We start from the raw sequence: 19,109 nt of genomic DNA, 5'->3' as shown, positions 1-19,109 counted from the left end.
CTGAGTCCATGTATAATCAACCACACAACACTGCTTACTATTAAAATCAAATGCACATATTTTAACAAATATGAGCACAATGGGAAAAGCCTCAGAATAGTTTACATGTTTGTACTGAAGTTAAAATGTATGTTCAGCCATGAATTATCTCTTGTTATCCACATAATAGGCTATTTCTAAATCCCTATTGGGCAATTTCAAGCTAACAATAGACACTAGTATTTTCTCAGGAAGAACACCTGTGAATTACAAGAAGCTCTGATTTTTATTTCTAATGACAACTTAAAAATAGCAGTAGACAATACCCTGCCTGGGACACCCAGAGTGTAAAATTATTTTGCCTGTGATTTTCTCTATTTAAAACATCCAATTATGTGCCCTCAATGCAGCTATTCCCTACAATAGCTCCAAAGGTCAGCGGGCATCCTCTGAAACCACAACCAACCCAACTGCCTCTTTAGAGCCAGAAACTTAAGAGTGGATGTCGACTAGCTGGCCATCTCTGGAGGTTAAAGGCCAGCCCTGCAGGTGTCTGCTTAAACTGAGGAGCATGGCCAGTAGGGTTCACTGAAACATGATAAGGAGAACACTGGAGTCAATGCGGCACTCCCGCTGGAAGATTGACTATTTCACAAAGCCAAGACGTGAACATGTGTTCCCCTGACTGTATGACCCACCCTGCATATTATATGACTGTGCTTTCACAGTGTAATCCACTTGGGGGGCCCTGCCATCTAGAGCTTTAAACCATGAGTATAAGGTGGGGGGGTGGGGGTGGGGACCCCTATCACCAAACAAAGTACTAGTTCTATGCTGCAATAATATAAAAAAAAAATACAGAGTATACAACATTCAGGACTGAATTAAATTGAGTTGCAAATGAACAGACAAATTAATGAAGATGATGAAAAAAAAACCGCAGTGGCACACTGCCGCCTACCCCCAAAAGATAGAAAAGGATGAATGAATGGATAAAATGAAAATGATGAATGGTTAACGCAATAGCCTGAAAAGTAGCTGCTGAGACAGGGGCCCGCCCCCCAGAGCATGACTAAATACCAACCTCTCGGCAGTCAGGTAAGGAAAAGAACCCTCCTAATTGGTAGGAAGAAACACTTCCTCTATGCTCTAAGGATGGCCGTCTTCCTATTCAGCCCTGCCGTGCTTGATGGAGAGGCCAAACAAAAGAAACAACATGAATAAAGGCCCCATGGAGCCTTTATGCGCTTGGAGATGACGTCTTGTTTGGTGGGCAGATTCTCCTTCCAGAAATATAACAATGATTATTATTTTACAGTGTTTTTCAAAGCAAACCATACATTTTTAACTGTGTCTACAGCAATCCGCTAAGTACATTTGTTAATTACTTATTTACATTATATAATAGGAGTAACGCTTACCACCGCATGTCTCTCCATTAATGTCCTCACACTGACGATCATCACACTCACAGTTCTTTCCATGAACTCTTTTATCTCCCGGTGGGAAGCAGGTGCATTGACCACACTGACACTTTCCTGAAAACAAAAACAGTAGAAGAATCTGTAGGAACTGCAGTGCAAGCCCAAAATAAAATACTGAAGTAATGCATAAAACATTTTAAAAAAACATGAATTCTCTGATGATGTACTTTGGAAACAAACTGCAATATCCTACAATCTTTGATTCAAATACACAAATGCAACCTTTCAGTTCCTACTGGTGACCCATAAGCTGAAACTTGAGTTCCTGTATTGTGAAATGAAAAACTGATATATGAAGGAATATGCCTGCTGTTTTCAGAACAGCAGGTTTTGTATGTTAGGACCAGTCTGTGTATCAGTGGAACAGTTTGTAGTCAATATGAGCATCTTTGAAACCAACAAACTACCTCTTTTTGGATGCCAAGCACAATTCAAATATATACACTAACCTGTTTTACTGCTATGTTTAAAATATCTTGTACACCATTTGAAGGACTACATTTGCACAATGAAGATATACAGTACATGGTGGTAAAAACATGTACAGTAACACTGTAAATATAATACAGTATATATACAGTGGCTCTCAAAAGTATTCACCCCCCTTGGACTTTTCCACATTTTATTGTTACAATATGGAATCTAAATGTATTTAATTTGGAGTTTTGCCACTGATCAACTCACAGAAGTCCGTAATGTCAAGTGAAAAATAAAATCTACAAAGTGTTCTAAATTAATTACAAATACAAAACAGAAAATAATTGATTGCATAAGTATTCATCCCCTTGAGTCAATATTTGGTAGAGGCACCTTTGGCAGCAATTACAGCCATGAGTCTATTTGATTAAGTCTCTACCAGCTTTGCACATCTGGACACTGCAATTTTTGTCCCTTTTCTTTGCAAAATTGCTCAAGTTCTGTCAAGTTGGATGGGGACCTTTTGGTTAACAGCAATTTTCAACTCTTTCCACATATTCTCAATTGGATTGAGGTCTGGGCTTTGACTGGGCCACTCCAGGACATTGACCTTTTTGTTTTTAGCCACTCCAGTGTGGCTCTGGCTTTATGTTTTGGATCATTGTCCTGCTGGAAGATGAATCTTCTCCCAAGTCCCAGTAGATTTTCCTCCAGGATTTCTATGTACTTTGCTGCATCCATTTTGCCCTCTATCTTCTTCCAGGCCCTGATGCAGAGAAGCATCCCCATAGCATGATGCTGCCACCACTGTGCTTCATGGTAGGGATGGTGTTCTCAGGATGATGTGCGGTGTTAGGCTTGTGCCAAACATAACGCTTAGCGTTGAGGCCAAAAAGCTCTATTTTGATCTCATCAGACCATAGAATCTTCTTCCACTTGGTCTCAGAGTTTCCCACATGCCTTCTGGCAAACTCTAGCTGAGATTTGATGTGAGTTTTTTTCAACAATGGCTTTCTTTTTGTCACTCTCCCATAAAGGCCAGTTTTGTGAAGCACCTGGGCAATTGTTGCCATATGCACAGTGTCTCCCAGCTCAGCCGAGGAAGACTGTAACTCCTTTAGAGTTGCCATAGGCCTCTTGGTGGCCTCCCTGACTAGTGCCCTTCTTGCCCAGATAGTTTTTCAGGATGGCCTGTTCTAGACAGATTCACAGTTGTGCCATATTCTCTCCATTTCTTAATAATGGACTTTATAGTGCTCTGGGGGATATTCAATGCCTTGGAAATGTTTTTAAATCCTACCCCTGATTGATGCTTTTGAAGAACTTCAACCTTTGAATGTTTCTTCGTCTTCATGATGTAGTTTTTGTTAGGAAATGTACTAACCAACTGTGGGACCTCCCGGAGACAGGTCTATTTAACCTGAAATCATGTGAAACACCTTAATTGCACACAGGTGGACTCCATTCAACTAATTATGCGACTTCTAAAGACAACTGGTTCCACCAGAGCTTATTTAGGTGTGTCATAGCAAAGGGGGTGAATACTTATGCAATCAGTTATTTTCTGTTTTATATTTGAAATGAATTTAGAACAATTTCTAGATTTGATTTTTCACATTGACATTACGGCCTTTTTTGTGTTGATCAGTGGCAAAAACTCCTAATTAAATCCATTTTGATTCCATATTGTACCACAATAAAATGTTGAAAAGACAAGGGGGGGGGGGGGGGGGGGGGGGGTGAATACTTTTGAGAGCCACAGTATATGAGGCTGTGTGGTGCATTGGCTAAAGGAAAAGGGCTTGTAACCAAGAAGTAGCCGATTCAAATCCTGGATGACTCACTGTGTGACCTTGGGCATGTCACTTAACCTCCTTGTGCTCTGTTTTTCAGGTGAGACGTTATTGTAAGTGACAGCAGCTGATGCATAGTTCACACACCCTAATCTCTGTAAGTTGCCTTGGATAAAGGTGTCTGCTAAATAAACTACTAAGCTTCAACAAGTTACTCAAAGCCTCCACTAATGTTTTCTACTATTATAGCAACCTTGACTTGCATAGAGAAGGAAAAACATCTGCATCACTCAATTTTCAATGTGTGGTACCCGAGGCATAATCAGCAAGTAGAGAGAAACATCATCTGTAATTGACAAACCCAGGACTGACAAGAAGCTGTCTTATAAGGATGAGCAATACTTGAAGATAATAAGACAAGACGAAAATATGCACAAGAACACAGAAATTGGACTATGGAACAATGGTCAAACTGTTTTTTTCCTTATAGTGTAAATGATTGCTGCCATGTATTATGGGAAAAACATGGGGAAAGCATTGGAAAAGCATGGGAAACTGCCAAATTACTGTACAGTGCAATTTTACAATGCGAAACCTTTCTGGGGGTATATTTTACATGTAAGTAGATGTGTCCTTAAAGAACAGACTGTAATTAGCATTGGTGTCAGCTGAGATTTTTAAGTTGATAATTCATTTGCTGTAAGATGTCAGCTGCATTGTAAAGATTGAATCACCAAAATGTTAACTATATGAAGTTTCTGCTACAGATTATCACTTCATTAATTTGTAAACCACCAGAATATTTACTTTCCATCAAGGTTGTCTTTGCTACATTCTCACAACATTACTGATGTCAGATTTCCAGCACACTGAGGTTACTCAAGGTAAGAAGGTAAACAACAACCTGCTAGCATCATACTGCATAGCAACCCATCAAACCTCTTTGTAGATAACCAGTTGCTGTATGGTCTGGGTACCATGGCAACAGATGATGTCATGACATGGAGGGGGGCTGGTTTTCATATGCTATTTAACCTGTGTGTTATTGTACTGTGACATGCTTCACCAAGTTACCTGACAGCACTGAAGAGTCCTGTAGAATTAACCCTACAGTATTGTTTTGTTTCAAGATGTGTTCGTGCGGTTCGTATGATGTTACAATCTGTATTGTGTTTCATTGTTTTTTTCTTTTTGTCTCAGAATTTAACTATTTCTATTGAAGATCACAATCACAAGACCGCCATTATTATTATTGAGAAACAAACAAACCTTTTAACCTATTACAATTCATTTTAAATTACTTTGCTAGGTACTTACAAGGACTGTTGAAGGCTCTTGCCAAAATGTTGTTCTAATTAACTTTAGGACTTTTTTTTTTTTTTTTTTAAAGGGATGAACACACACATATTTCTAAAGTATCTATCTTAGAACAGCAATAAATTATTTTACTCATTCAGAATGCTTGTTGATGACTGTATGGACGCTGCCTCTAGAATCACAAAATAAGATTATGGTCAATAGGCTTCTTACAGTTACAGTGCAGATTTATATCGTATGTGTATTAACAACAAATGTGCCCACGTTACCTTATTAAAAGTTCAGGTTTTCAATATCTAATATGCAACCCATTAAAACATGTGCATTGAAGAACAAATCCACACTTTAAATTAGTCATTTGAGATAAGTAAAGTATCCAAGTCTGAAATTGCACATTAGTTGGATAATTTAGAAATAATTGAACTCGAAGAATAGATGTACTTTCGTGAAGGGTGTTTTTAATAGCATGTTTTTAATGGCATGTGCACTGTTGCCTAAAGCACATTTGCAAAATCAGGGGTAACAAAAGATGAACTGCACATACATAAAGACAAGATGAAGTCTGTACATCTACTGCACCAAAAAAAAGCTGTCTGGGTGTTTGAAGTGCATACAATTAGAATCAAGAAGGAAAAGGATTCATCAGACTATGCACTTTTATTCTGCAGGCAAATGTGAAAAACACCCATATTGCTGCCCAAATCATTGTTTTGCATGGGCCGTAAAGGGGGGCTTTAGCAACAACTAAAAATGTGGCATCTGTAAAGAATTGTTTTCATCTGCTGTTGTTCTCTATTAAAGTAACATTTAAACAATATTGAAATGTATTCAAATGAAGAAAAGAACAAGGGATTGGGCAGGGATCTAGAATACTAAGTAGGCGCAAACACTATAATGAGATGTAAGGATTTTGCCTTGCAGCTGGACAATTGCTGACCCTCTAAAAACGTTGCACCTCCTCTTACAACGTGCAAACCTTTGTAGAAGCGAGTAATTAAGAGCTGTATGAAACCTTCAGAGACATGTCATTGACCTCAGGATGACTGCTGTGGTACAGGACAGGCAGGAAAACCTTGGAAGGAGAAAGGGCAAGATGGAGAAGACCCCACATATTCAAACCTAGGGTCACTTTGTTCAAGATGCCAGAGGATGCGATAATTATCATCCCTCTTCGCAGATCATCCTAGACCTAAGCTGAATTTCACCTTTTCTTCACCTGGTGGACTTGTCTTGGTAACTGACAGCATTGACTTTCTCCACTATCGAGGACCATATGGCCTCTTTGGTAGCATAACTCATGCTAACAGAGGCTTTTCCAAATAACTCAATTTCATGCGAAGTGACCTCATCTGCAAGGACTCTCAGCTCCTCAGAAAACATTTCCTTTCTTTTTTGTGCACCAAGAGGACTTTGCTGCCCTTCCTCTGACATATTTTTTTTTGTTTGGTTTGATTTTCATGCTCAACAAATCTCACACAGCACCTACTGCTCTCTGTACCCCTAACTCACCTCACCTCTGGGCTGGAAGTGCAGCTGCTAAATAACCTGATGCAAACGAAGAGCTCATTGTGACCCTTATTATCATGATTGCAGCTCATTATTTGTGCGTGTTGAGTATTTTGCATTGTTCTTAAGCTTACACAGGCCGCAGTGCAAAATAATTGCCTAGGCATTTTGTTTTTTGCAGCTGCAATCGTTTGCACTACACCTATCCTTACATCAGCCCAATAATGTCATAACAGACATACCAACCAATCACTTCTATCAATACATTTTGAGCTGGGGTACCTGAGGATGAACAATTTAAAGGATGATTATAGGCAGGCCACTTTATCATGGTACAGAAACAAATGTGTTGCATGAATGTAGAATGTGTAGGGTACATTAGGGCAGCATGGCAAGGACAATCTCATATGGACACTGGGTGCACCAGCAATACATTGCATGATCAAGGTGGTATCATAATTTATCTCCCTCAAACTACACATTTGTGTGGCTACCTTGGCCTGCACCTGAGCCCTGCTGACAGAACTGCACTACTGTAGGGAACCATCAGTAGTCCTCAGAATAAAATACCATTTCCATGGGTTACCATTAGCCCTTTCACGTCTTTCTATTACATACATCTATTGAAATATAACAAATAAAAACATGAAAAAGTTGTTTATTGCAGTAACACTTTAAATAAGTGTCTATTCATGATTATTTCACGTGTATTAAGGGAAATGTTATGAAGTCATGAAAAGTATGTCATGAACTCATGCTTGTGACTTTTGAATTCAATAGGAATTCAGTAGGGAATCATGTGTTAGTTACATTGGAATTAAAGACACTTATGTTAAAGTGTTACTGCTACTGCTAATCAGGGTCTGTGAATAAACCGGCCAGATAGTGACTCAATAATTTGATTTATAGCAAACTGTATTTTTGGGCAGATTTTATTTAACTATATCTGGCACTAGTTATAAAAGGAGAATCAACGCACAGTCAATTCTCGTTAAAATGAACTCGGATTAGACACATTTCCTGATAGTACACATTTTCTACAAGGTCCTGGCTAAACTTAGCAGTTGCTCACTGTAAATTACTTCTGATAATACAAATTCACTTAACACAAATATCCTGTTAACATTAATTATTTCGGAGGCCTCCCAGGGAAGAAACATGTTAACCACGCCCTAGTTCGAACACTTGAAGGATATTGGGAAATGTATGAACTTGCATCCACATTAACCCCTCTGTACTGTAATGCTGTTTGGGGACTACAGATCCTAGGATGTATTTTGAGTTGCCACAGTACTCATGCACAAATGTGCACTATCCTTGCGTACAAGAAAAAGAAAGATGTTGCTAAAGTTTTCAACATTCCCATCAACCATTCTGAAAAAATGAGATACAATAATACATGCTTATGAACAGCAAACTGTGGGTGCAAGTCGTCAATATTTCTGATTTGCTCAATACCCTGAAGTTGAAGAAACCTTGCTTTTGTGGTTTTAAAATGCCGGTGGTCAGAATGGGACATGCAGGTTTTAAGCGCAGTTTATTTGCAATGTATATGTTTTAAAAGTTCACTTAGAATCCTATTTTCACTAAAACATGCAGTACTTTTAAATGTATAAAACTTGTCATTGTTTTGTACTTGAAAATTGATTTTAGTGCTCATGTTACTTCAATAAAAACTGACAGTATTGGTTTGGCTTTAGACACCTGATAATACGAATTACTGAGAAGGCACATTTTTGCTTTTCCTTGAAATTTGTATTAAAGAGAATTGACGGAATTTAGTTTAATACTTTGTTTTTACAATCTAATGAAAAATGCATGGCTCTTAACATGGTGAAAACAGTGTTCACAAATATTACAGTACACATTACAAATTACACATATATCTGTATGCTCTTCATCACATAAAAAAGTAGAAATTAAACACATAGATTTACATACATTCTCTCCAAATGTGAACACCCTGCATACTAAATAAATCAGATCAAGAGGAAACCTAATAAAAATTGACAGAGTTTGTCGCTTGTGATTAAATTCCTGGTCAGTTTTTCATCCCTGAATTTTGATCTTTTGTTCTGACCTCGCCTGAATATCTAATTCTCTCTTGTTCTTTGCAGAGGCGACTTTCTTGATGTCTCAACACATTAATTCATGTTTATCCTTGCTGCTTCCAAGTGTGATCTTGCTCTTACATGTATAGCATTAGTTTAAACAAGAATAAATTACAGCTGATGCTATTTTACTGATTGTGTGTTTCTGACAGAACTCTAACAAAGGAAAAGGCAGACAAATAAATGCTGTCTTTTAGCTTGTGGCCTCTTCCAAACCTTAGCATTTAGGCAAACCCTTCAATCAACAGAGGAAATGAAAGGACAGAGAGTGAAGAATGAGTCATTGCTGTTTATATAGGGTGTCCTGATAGTCTTGCTAATCAGTTACTAAAATGTTCCCATTTAGAAGTATTTATGCCATATGCTCAGCATACTTGTGAAAATAACAAACAAATTAAAAACATTATACAGAAATGGTTGATAAAATACGAAAGCTTTTCAAATCAGCAGATTATAAAATCCCTTCTTAAAGGATATATTAAGACTAATACCCAAAGACTGATTGTGACAATATACTAGATTTGTTATATATTTGTGAAAATCTAATCCTAAATTATGTGTGCTGCTTAAAAAAAAAAAAAAAAAAAAACACATGACTTTGATCTACATCCACAAAAAGTAGAGAAATTCACAGGAAATACTAATTCAGACAAATAGCTAAGTCAGTCAGGTTTTAGTCCCTCCCTAAACATTTAAATGGATTTAAAATATGTTTTTCTTCATTTAGCAGAACATACTTGCATCAGTTAGTTTTCTTTATTTTTACTTTCACTCTATTCACTTTGAAGTCTATTGATCCTGTCACCACACTGTAACTTCACTCCTTGTACAGCAGATATCAGGACCACACGTTCCTAGTGGGGTCATAATATCCAAACTGCAATTGCATATTGCAGCCCAGGCGGACGCCCTTGTTCAACTATGGAACAACGTACCTCTGGAGAATTCTTCCACTGTCATTCAGGGAATGCCCAGTGGGGTCAGTGTTTTACACTAGGCACTATGAGCGTGCTTGCAAGTTATCTAACAGCGATTGGTACTATAGAGCAGTGGTATTCAAACTGTCCGACACCATGGTTGGTTGTCGAATCTCAAATATGTCAGAGAATGTCCATGAGCAACTTATTACATGATTGCAAGCCTCTGAATCCACAGTTCAATTGGATGAAGAGTCTGACGTGGCAAATGAGGCTTATTCAATTGCTTATGTGAGGTACATTCATGAAAGTTCTATATGTGAAGACTTTTTATTCTGCAAATCAATAAAAGGGCGTGCGACTGGACCCTAGTTGTTCAACATTCTCAACAACTTCTTTGATGACAACCAACTGAAGTGGGAAGCATTCGTTGCAATCTGCACTGATGGAGCCCCTTCTATGATGGGGTAACAGAAGGTTTGAAAGTGCTTGAGATCGCACCCCATGTGTTGTGGAACGACTGCTTTATACAGCACGAAGCTCTCGTGACTCGAAATATGAAGCAAGAACTCAGTGATGTGTTGTACACTGCTGTTAAAATACTGAACTTTATTAAGGCACAGCCTACAAAATCACGCTTGTTTTCAGCCATTTGTGCCAACATGGGAGGCGTGCATGATGCCCTGTTAATGCACACCGAGGTTAGATGGCTGTCCTGAGGAAAGGTGTTGCAGTAAGAAACTGACAAACGAGGTGAAGATTTTCCTTTTGGACATCAAGTTACTTTAAAGCAGACACGCTGTGTGATCCCCACTGGCTTACAAGTTTAGCCTACCTCGCTGATATTTTTGAAAAAATGAACTCATTGAATCTTTCATTGCAAGGAACCGAAAACACAATGTTCGACTCGACCCGCAAAATCTCTGCGTTCAAAAGAAAGGTTGAACTATGGAAAACAAAAATCGAGTGACGCTATCGAGGAGACAGAATCAGACATATCCAGCATTGTTGATTCCACCACGATTCATTTGACCTCCCTCGGAGCCTATCTTGATAAATATTTTCCAGAAAGTGTCACACCCCAGGATGACTAGATTACACAACTGTTTCTCGCTGAAACCCTTGAAATGCAGTTTAAAAGACAGTCTCTTGGAGAGGTGTGGTTGAAGGCAGGCTTGGAATACTCGGCTCTGACAAAACACGCAATCAAAGCTCTTTTGCCGTTCGGCTCCTCTTACTTGTGTGAAGTCGGATTTTCGGCATTGGCTGTGCTCAAGATGAAATACCGATCGAGACTTAAATAGAAGACAACCTCAGGCTTTCTGTTTCGAAGATTTCTCCACAAATTGACATATTGTCAGCAGAAAAACAGACACACCCTTCTCTTTAAATTGATAAGCTTATATCCCATACATTTTAAACCTAAATGTAGTTTATCTGAAGTTATTTTGTGAAGGGCTTTGAGTTTGAGTGTGCTGTGGTTATACAATAGACTTGCAATAACATATTTTATTAATATTACTATCCCCCCCCTGCGCTATATTGGGGGGGGGGGGGGGGGGGGGGGGGGGGAGGGAGCACAAAAAGTTATGGAAATTTTAAAGGGGGGCTCATGTAAAAAATACAACTGCTATAGAGGGTACATTGTATTTTTTACTTTTTTGTATACAGGCATCTGGCTGACAGAAGACTTTACTGTAACGTCCACAAATACCAACATCCTAGCCCTGTTCTTCATGTTAGAAAAACAGTACCAGGTCCTCTATAGGTCATTGGTATTGCATCATGGCTCAGAGTGAAAAACAATATGTCAATGTGAATCAATCAGCTTAATCAAATCACATACTTGGTATGTGACCTTGTACCTACTGTTGCAGATTGAAGAACTGAGAAAAAAAGTGTACAGTTTAATATAGTACTGTCATTGTTGTGAACAAGGTACTGTATTACACTCTGTATTGTAAATGACAATGAAAGGAAGAAAATTGTAAGATTATAGTGCCCTAAGAATCATGCAGTTAGGATGAGTGGTGAAGTGTAAAGTGTATGAGGGTGAGCATCGTGGTGTAGATGAATAGGCCTGATTATTTTGTGCTAAATGAGGATTCCCCAGTCCAGGCCTCACCCACTGTACCCAGGGATTTAAAGATAGCTCTATAGCCATCCTTATGTCATTGCATGTGTCCCATTACATTCATCACAAGACCATATTCTTTAAAGGCAATTCAGCTTAAAATAACAAACCTGTTTGCAGCAAGGTGACTGAATTCCTATCAGTAAGGGCCCTATCCATTTCACGTCCGTGAAAAACGTGACACGGGCCGTGAAATAAATTCTGCGCCGTGAAATCTGGTCCGTTTTGTGTACTTTTACCCCGCACTAAAATCCAATTCAGTTATTTCTACAGTTACAGGTTCCTGATGTGACTTAGCTTGTTTCAATTTAAAAAAGAAAGCTCATCATGAACTGGACAGGATTTATTGATTACTCACTGACTGATAGACACGGGCATCCGGGTTGGGTTTAGTATAAGCTACAGATCTCAAGGACTGTCAGGCGAGTCAAATTAGACCAATGAGTGTCCAAAATAAACCAAAAAGTGCTACAATCATTACTGCAGTGGATCATGTAAAATAATTTGGAAGCCAAATATATACCAAGCAGTAGTATGAGCTGAAAAATACATTAAAAGCACCGCAGGACAAAAAAAAAAAAAAAAATGAATATGTCAGTAATTTCAGAGACTTCACGTTTATATTTTGAACCTCTGGATATATTGTCCAGCAACAGACCTGTCCCTAGCGTGGCACTGTCTGTAAATTCCAACAAACTTCATGGATGCAGAGAGAACTGTGTCTAAATACAGACAGGTATTTACAGGAAATGAAGAACAGCATTTCAGAATAGTTTTTGAGTTACTGTTGCATACAATGACATTTAAGACCAGATTTTTTTTTTTTTTTTTTTTTTTTTTTTTTATGTCATAACAGAAACGCAAAAATCATACAGAGCCTCTGGATTTCAGTTTTATTTTCTGTTAGAGTTTCTACTTTGTTAGTGACATGTCTTTGAATGTTTACCATATATTTACCATATATTTTACCGTTTTTAACTACATGTTCATACTTTGTTACACAACCACGAAAATCAATATTTAAATAACTGAGAGTGTGAAATTTAAGAATTTTTAAAATGTTACTTTTTTATGAAATCTACAAAAATGTACCATGAATTTGGTAGGGCCCTGCCTATCGGGTAAACATGCTGCTACACTTTTATTTAGCCCTTGAAATGTAATAGAATCAGGCTCCCAAGATTGGAGGAATTGATTGCAGGCATTAATATAAACACAGTGTAAACGATTTACTGATTAATACCATACACTGCTCAGCATCTCAGCACTTTCTGTGATGTTTTGGATGCCAGTCAAAGAGGAGTCAGTAACATCTGCAAGTCAAATTGGACTATTTTGCTCTGTTAAACTGCGGCCTCGGAAGTGTAATTTATTCCACAAACTGATTGCAGCCGTCCGTAGATAATTAATCAGGGATGATATTTAGCATACAGTAAACGGTGGAGGTTAGTGAAATGGTTCATTCCATGTTTGTTTTTTTAAAACCTTAGCCGTGTTAAACCTTTTTAAATTGCAATGATAATGTTTTAAAGAGCCAGTATCATGTCAATTAAGTTAAAAACAATTCAAAACCTGCACCCCCCCCCCCCCCCCTCCCCCCATCATCATCCTGGATCACTTGTATTTATAGACACATTTGAAATAATTTTAAAATCATGGTAAAATGCCTTTACAGTGGCTCTCAAAAGTATTCACCCCCCCTTGGACTTTTCCACATTTTATTGTGTTACAACATGGATTCAAAATTGATTTAATTAGGAGTTTTTGGCACTGATCAGCACAAAAAAAGTCCATAATGTCAATTTGACAAATACAATCTACAAATTGTTCTAAATTAATTTCAAATATAAAACAGAAAATAATTGATTGCATAAGTATTCACCCCCTTTGCTATGAAACACCTAAATAAGCTCTGGTGCAACCAGTTGTCTTTAGAAGTCACATAATTAGTTGAATAGAGTCCACCTGTGTGCAATTAAGGTGTTTGACATGATTTCAGGTTAAATAGACCTGTCTCCGGGAGGTCCCACAGTTGGTCAGTACATTTCCTAACAAAAACTACATCATGAAGACGAAGAAACATTCAAAGCAAATCCGGAATAAGGTTCTTCAAAAGCACCAATCAGGGGTAGGATATAAGAACATTTCCAAGGCATTGAATATCCCCCGGAGCACAGTAAAGTCCACCTGGCTCTAACAAATCTGGATCCTGGTTTAGCATAATTCACAGGCTTTAGTGGTGCAAGATATCTGTAATTTTTTGTCCCCACCCCAAAGTTGGTCATCACAGTTCTCATACTGGAGCAGGAATATTCTACCCTGAGCCAGTGAAACCTGGAAACTCACCATTAGATCATGGCTGTAGACAGTTAAAAAAAACATCTGACAAATTCACAGCACTAGCGGCAGTAATAATAACTGGTTTGATTACAGAGAGTCCAGGCAAACATATGTTGTTTGCACCACTGACCAAATAACCGACAAGAGACAGTTCTTACACCAGTATTTATTAAGAGCAACTAACTATTTGTGTGAGTATATATATATATATATATATATATATATATATATATATATATATATATATATATATATATATATATATATACACACATACATACACACACAACATGTTGTATTGACATGTTTAATAGCTGGTGTATAATATATTATCTATATCTAGATAGATGAATGTTCCATTCCAAACTAAATGGTAAAAAGATATCCCAAGGCTCAGCACAAATGTAAAATTGCAGGTGTTTCCTCAAGGAAATTCCACTAAAGAAAGAATGTGAAATCAGCAAGCGTTTGCTCTCAGGCGCAGCTCTAGATGAGTGCTGTTAGATCTTGTTATTCACCCAGTCGCCGAAGCAGCAGTATCCTATTATGTTTACCTATGTCGAATGTAGAATCCATTTCCTTATAACATTGCTGGGGCATGTGGTAATTCATCTGTGAAGAACTAAGAAAAAAAAAATGTATTGAGGACACATAACCCTTGTAAAACAGCCCAGACTATCGTTACGATGTGTAAGATTCTGTCAGTTTGACACCATTTACTATTTCAGCACATTATTGATACTGTACAATGAATTATGAAGAATATAACAGACAAGGTGACATACACTATAGGTAGGGTTCTGGGAATTTTCATTGCATGCAATAAATCATGAGGTTGAATGTGTTTGTTTTGAGATTGTTTCCCTGACTTGTTTTTCCATTGAAACATCATGAAACCTATTAACTGTGCAATAAGTCGATCTGTACTACTGAATCCACTTTAATTCTATATTCACAATTCTATATGAACGAACTGGGTGGAACATGTTTAGAGTTAGAAATCAGCCCCTGTGTCTTTATTGTAGATTTGTACCAATAAGGCAAGTCGTATCATATGATACATACATTATTTGAAGTGACAAAGTCGGGGTGAGCGAGTATAAAAGACAACAAATTATTATTATTTTATTTTTTTATTTATTTATTTTTCTGTTTTGCTATCTGCCAGTTCATTTAATTGTTCTTCATCCAAATCAGCAGGTCTACTTACTACCTTTGGGAATTTTTTGTTGGTAATTGGTCACTCAGTTTTATAGCTTTACTGTACATCTCTAACTGTAAACAAGATGGTTACCATTACTTTAAATTCTCTGAGACATTCCAGTGATTTCTAATAATGTAATGAGACTCCAACTGTATCTAGCCATCCAATATACGGACAGCTATATATATATATATATATATATATTATATGACAAGCTGATATTATGATATATGATGCTATTATATATATATATTATATATTTGCCCTTACCAGTGTATTTTCAAGTCATACCATTTTATAGATTTATCTTAATCTTAAAGGATACGCAATACATTTGAAAGGTTATCCCTTTATGCAAAAACTAATGACATGACTTTAGCAGAATTAATTCAGGCTTTCCATTCACTTCAAGGTCACCCAGATGAATTGGCCATGTCCAAGCAACATGACCTCTGAGAGAAAACACTAGATAGGGATCTATTCAACAGACATGCCTCACTGGTCAATCCAGACAATAAAGGAAAGGGCAATCCTAGTATAACAATTGTACAATGCAATATAAAATACAATCGTGTTAGGTATAGTTTCCAAGACAACCACCTTACTGTCCCCCCTCTATTACGATGGAGAAGACTCACACAAACTGCACAATCAGAATGTTTCCTCTCTCAAATTACTAATCATGCATAATGTGCCAACCTTACTACTGTAGTAGAGGTCGGCAAAGTTCAGCGAGAAAATACCAATCGAAATGTTTGTATTTCAGCACATTAATTTGTACAAAGTGCAAACAATTAGCATACAAGTATGTCATTTGGAACAGCTGAAACATGAGCATTGATTTAAATGTATTGTCACGTAATGGGAAGCAAACCAAAACAAAAGCCTCAAAATATGTTGATGCTCTTCACGACCTGCTTTACCGCATACCTCATGCCTTGCTCCATTAATTAACTCGTCAACCCCATTAACTACCAAAGTCACAGCCTCACATGGGCTAGCCCATTGACAAGTCCCAAAGAAACCCCAAGCAAACATTCTTGATTCCTACCAGTGCCTAACTCTCACTAGCTGGGGGACCAATTTACAAACAGCATTTGACAACTCAAGGAAAATATGTTTTGAAGACAGGCTACTATCTAATGCTTACAGTATGTGTATACAAATTAATTAGCAGTTGATAGGGGTCAGCGACAGTGAAAGTACAGTGACAGTAAAAAGAGTAAATACCATAGCAAAAGAGGGAGCAGTATTTTTTTGTTTTGTGGTACATCCTTCAATTATTTCAAGTCTCACCACATTAGCTGTTATTAATGAAACATTCATATATTTATTGGTAATGCTTTGTAACACTGATACTTCTCATACATAAGTTATACAGCCCTATTTAAATAATGAATTACTGCATAGTCTGTGTTTTTATATGGCATGGGACCCTATTGAGGATTTTATTACACTAAGTACACTAACTTTATTGTCAACTTTTTTTTTTACTGTTCGCTCCATTCTGGGATAAATGCCAGTTCAAGCATTATTTCAGGTGCTTCATTAAATGAATACAGACGTGTAGGCTCCAGGGAAAAAGAGCATGGACTGCATATTGAGAGTCAGCTCATTTGTTGGTCTTTGCTGTTAAATACTACATATCTTTAATATTAGTGGCAACATTTAATCAGCCAACTACAGTAACTGACAGTAAATCGAACAAAAAGTAGGCCAAAGGAAACCAGATTTGCTCACAAATAATCTTGACATACTGTACAATATTGAATTAATTTCTTATTAAAAAAAAGGGGGGTAAACTGTTTTTTTGTAAGGGAAGCCATACCAAAAACAGTTTAGATAAAAAATAAAATTCCATCAGTTTAAATACATACATCATTTCTCTACAAAAGGGTCATTAAATTATCTTAATGACAAAACAAGGCGATAGATAATTGGTCACCAGTAACATTAAAGTCTAATCACTGATGCACATTTGCGCAATGGTCTAAAGGCAGCTTTGGATAGTTGCCCCCGAGGCCCCTGCTTTGCTGCTCAGATTGCATCACAAAAACATTATGGTTACATCCATGTAGTCCAAAAGAAAATTGACAGTGGTATATAACTTCTTTGTACACATTGTCCACTGTGAAATGAAACATAATTAAAGGTCATACACATCACCTCAAAGTCCTTTCACAGGTTACACTTTGGTTGGCTAAGCCCATCTTACTTCAATAACCAGCATATTACTATTGCACCAAAAACCTCATTTCCAATTTACCTTTCTATTTTTAGCTGGAACCAGAGTAATATTTTGATAAATCAAAAGAGAAATGAATAATTTTCATCATCAGATTCGTCCCCGCTCCTCTTTTCTATTATTAATTCACCAGTGCTTGGAGTCTGCCCTCTCAAAGAGATCTTAAGCCTAATCATAATGACATGTTTTATATGGAGAGAAAATATTCACTGTGTGGAAGAATGATAAGACTCAAAAGTGACCAGCAATTGATGAGGTATGGTATACAATCAAGACAATTTTAGCTAGTGTAACACGACCGCCACTCATGTAGTCCTTTTACAAATGACCCAGCACACAGAACATGGAGTTTAAAGTGCGGATGTGCTATTTTTTTTAATAAACAAAAATAAACAAACAAAATAAACACTTAGCTCCTTTGGAGCATTGACTATACACTTTTCAGGAACCTTGTCTAAATAAGCCGGACGGCTAAGCTGTTTACCGGCTAAAAACACACAGCTACCTTTCAGTGCAGGCTTGGCAGCAGAGTACAGACTGAAGGCAGCTCTTAAAGAATTACCTCCAGGTGCAGGGGATAATTAACAATAAAATAAATCAACAATTAAACAAAACGTGCATACGCACATGTTTTTTTTTTTTTGGCAGGGATGAATTTAACCCTCTCCCTGTTCTCACTAGTAAATAAGAATAAGCATTTAACAAATAATAATGTTGCTACTGAAGTTGGTTTCCAGGAACATATTAGGATTGGAACAAGCTTAAAGTGTAGGGTATTTCACACTGGTGATTTTTTTTTTCTTTGTTTCCCATTATAGTTATCCTAAATGTGTACATGGGACGATGGTGCAAGAGGAAATGATGTCAGCTCCTGAAACCGGCTTTTCAGTTGCCACAAGAAGAGCAGAGAAAACTCTTATTATTACTGCTGTTACTACTATTATTATCATCATCGTTATTATTATAGGCCTGATGATAATGGCACTATATTAGGCGATATTCATTTCGTCATGTATGAAATTATACAGACCAGACACGCTCAGATCATTAGAAATCGACTCCCATATTATGTTTTTGGCTTCAGTGTTTTTATAATTGCTTTGCCTCTTGTCAAAAAAGCTCAGAGAAATTAGATACTGCAAGTATGATCTACTCCTCCATTTCGAGTGAAAGTGAAACAGGGCTTGACTTCAAACCACATGACATGAAGCTGTTCTCTGATTACTCAGTTGTGTAGTTGTCGTGCGACAAATTCACATAAATAGGACCAGGTTCTATTTTTATTTGGAATTTGTGTCGCAGTGACTTTGCTTGTCATGTTGCCTTTGGTGTGAAGGGTGCTATTGGAAAGCATAGGTTTTATTGATTCTCGCGTCGTGTCGTGACGCTCTTCGCGTCGCGTCACGTCGCTCTTCGTTTCACGTCTGGTGTATAAGGGCCAAGCTGCATCCACACTGGATGCGAGCGATGCGAGTGAATAACTTAGAAGTCACTGGAAGTATCCAAACCAGCTGCGAGCGAAGTCGCTTTGAGAAAATTTTGCGTTGCTAAAATAGAACCTGTTATTATTTTTTTTTTTTCGTTGCGCGACTGGAATGAAACTGACCAATCACAAGCAAGGTTAACACCCTTGAAACACATCACACACACGTCTCAAAGCAC

At 37.5% G+C, this 19,109-nt stretch overlaps 1 protein-coding gene across 1 annotated transcript in view; it reads right to left on the bottom strand.

The window, feature by feature from the left end:
• The window catches only part of LOC121327875 (integrin beta-like protein 1), an 87,383-nt gene that overhangs the window by 18,485 nt on the left and 49,789 nt on the right, over positions 1–19,109 (bottom strand). The window contains exon 8 of the mRNA XM_041272171.1: positions 1,401–1,517. Within this exon, the coding sequence (XP_041128105.1) occupies positions 1,401–1,517 (117 nt within the window). The remainder of the gene's footprint in view (positions 1–1,400; positions 1,518–19,109) is intronic.

Source organism: Polyodon spathula, chromosome 15 (assembly GCF_017654505.1).
Source record: "Polyodon spathula isolate WHYD16114869_AA chromosome 15, ASM1765450v1, whole genome shotgun sequence".
NCBI classification, from domain to species: domain Eukaryota; kingdom Metazoa; phylum Chordata; class Actinopteri; order Acipenseriformes; family Polyodontidae; genus Polyodon; species Polyodon spathula.
This window is presented reverse-complemented; position numbering and strand designations above follow the sequence as displayed.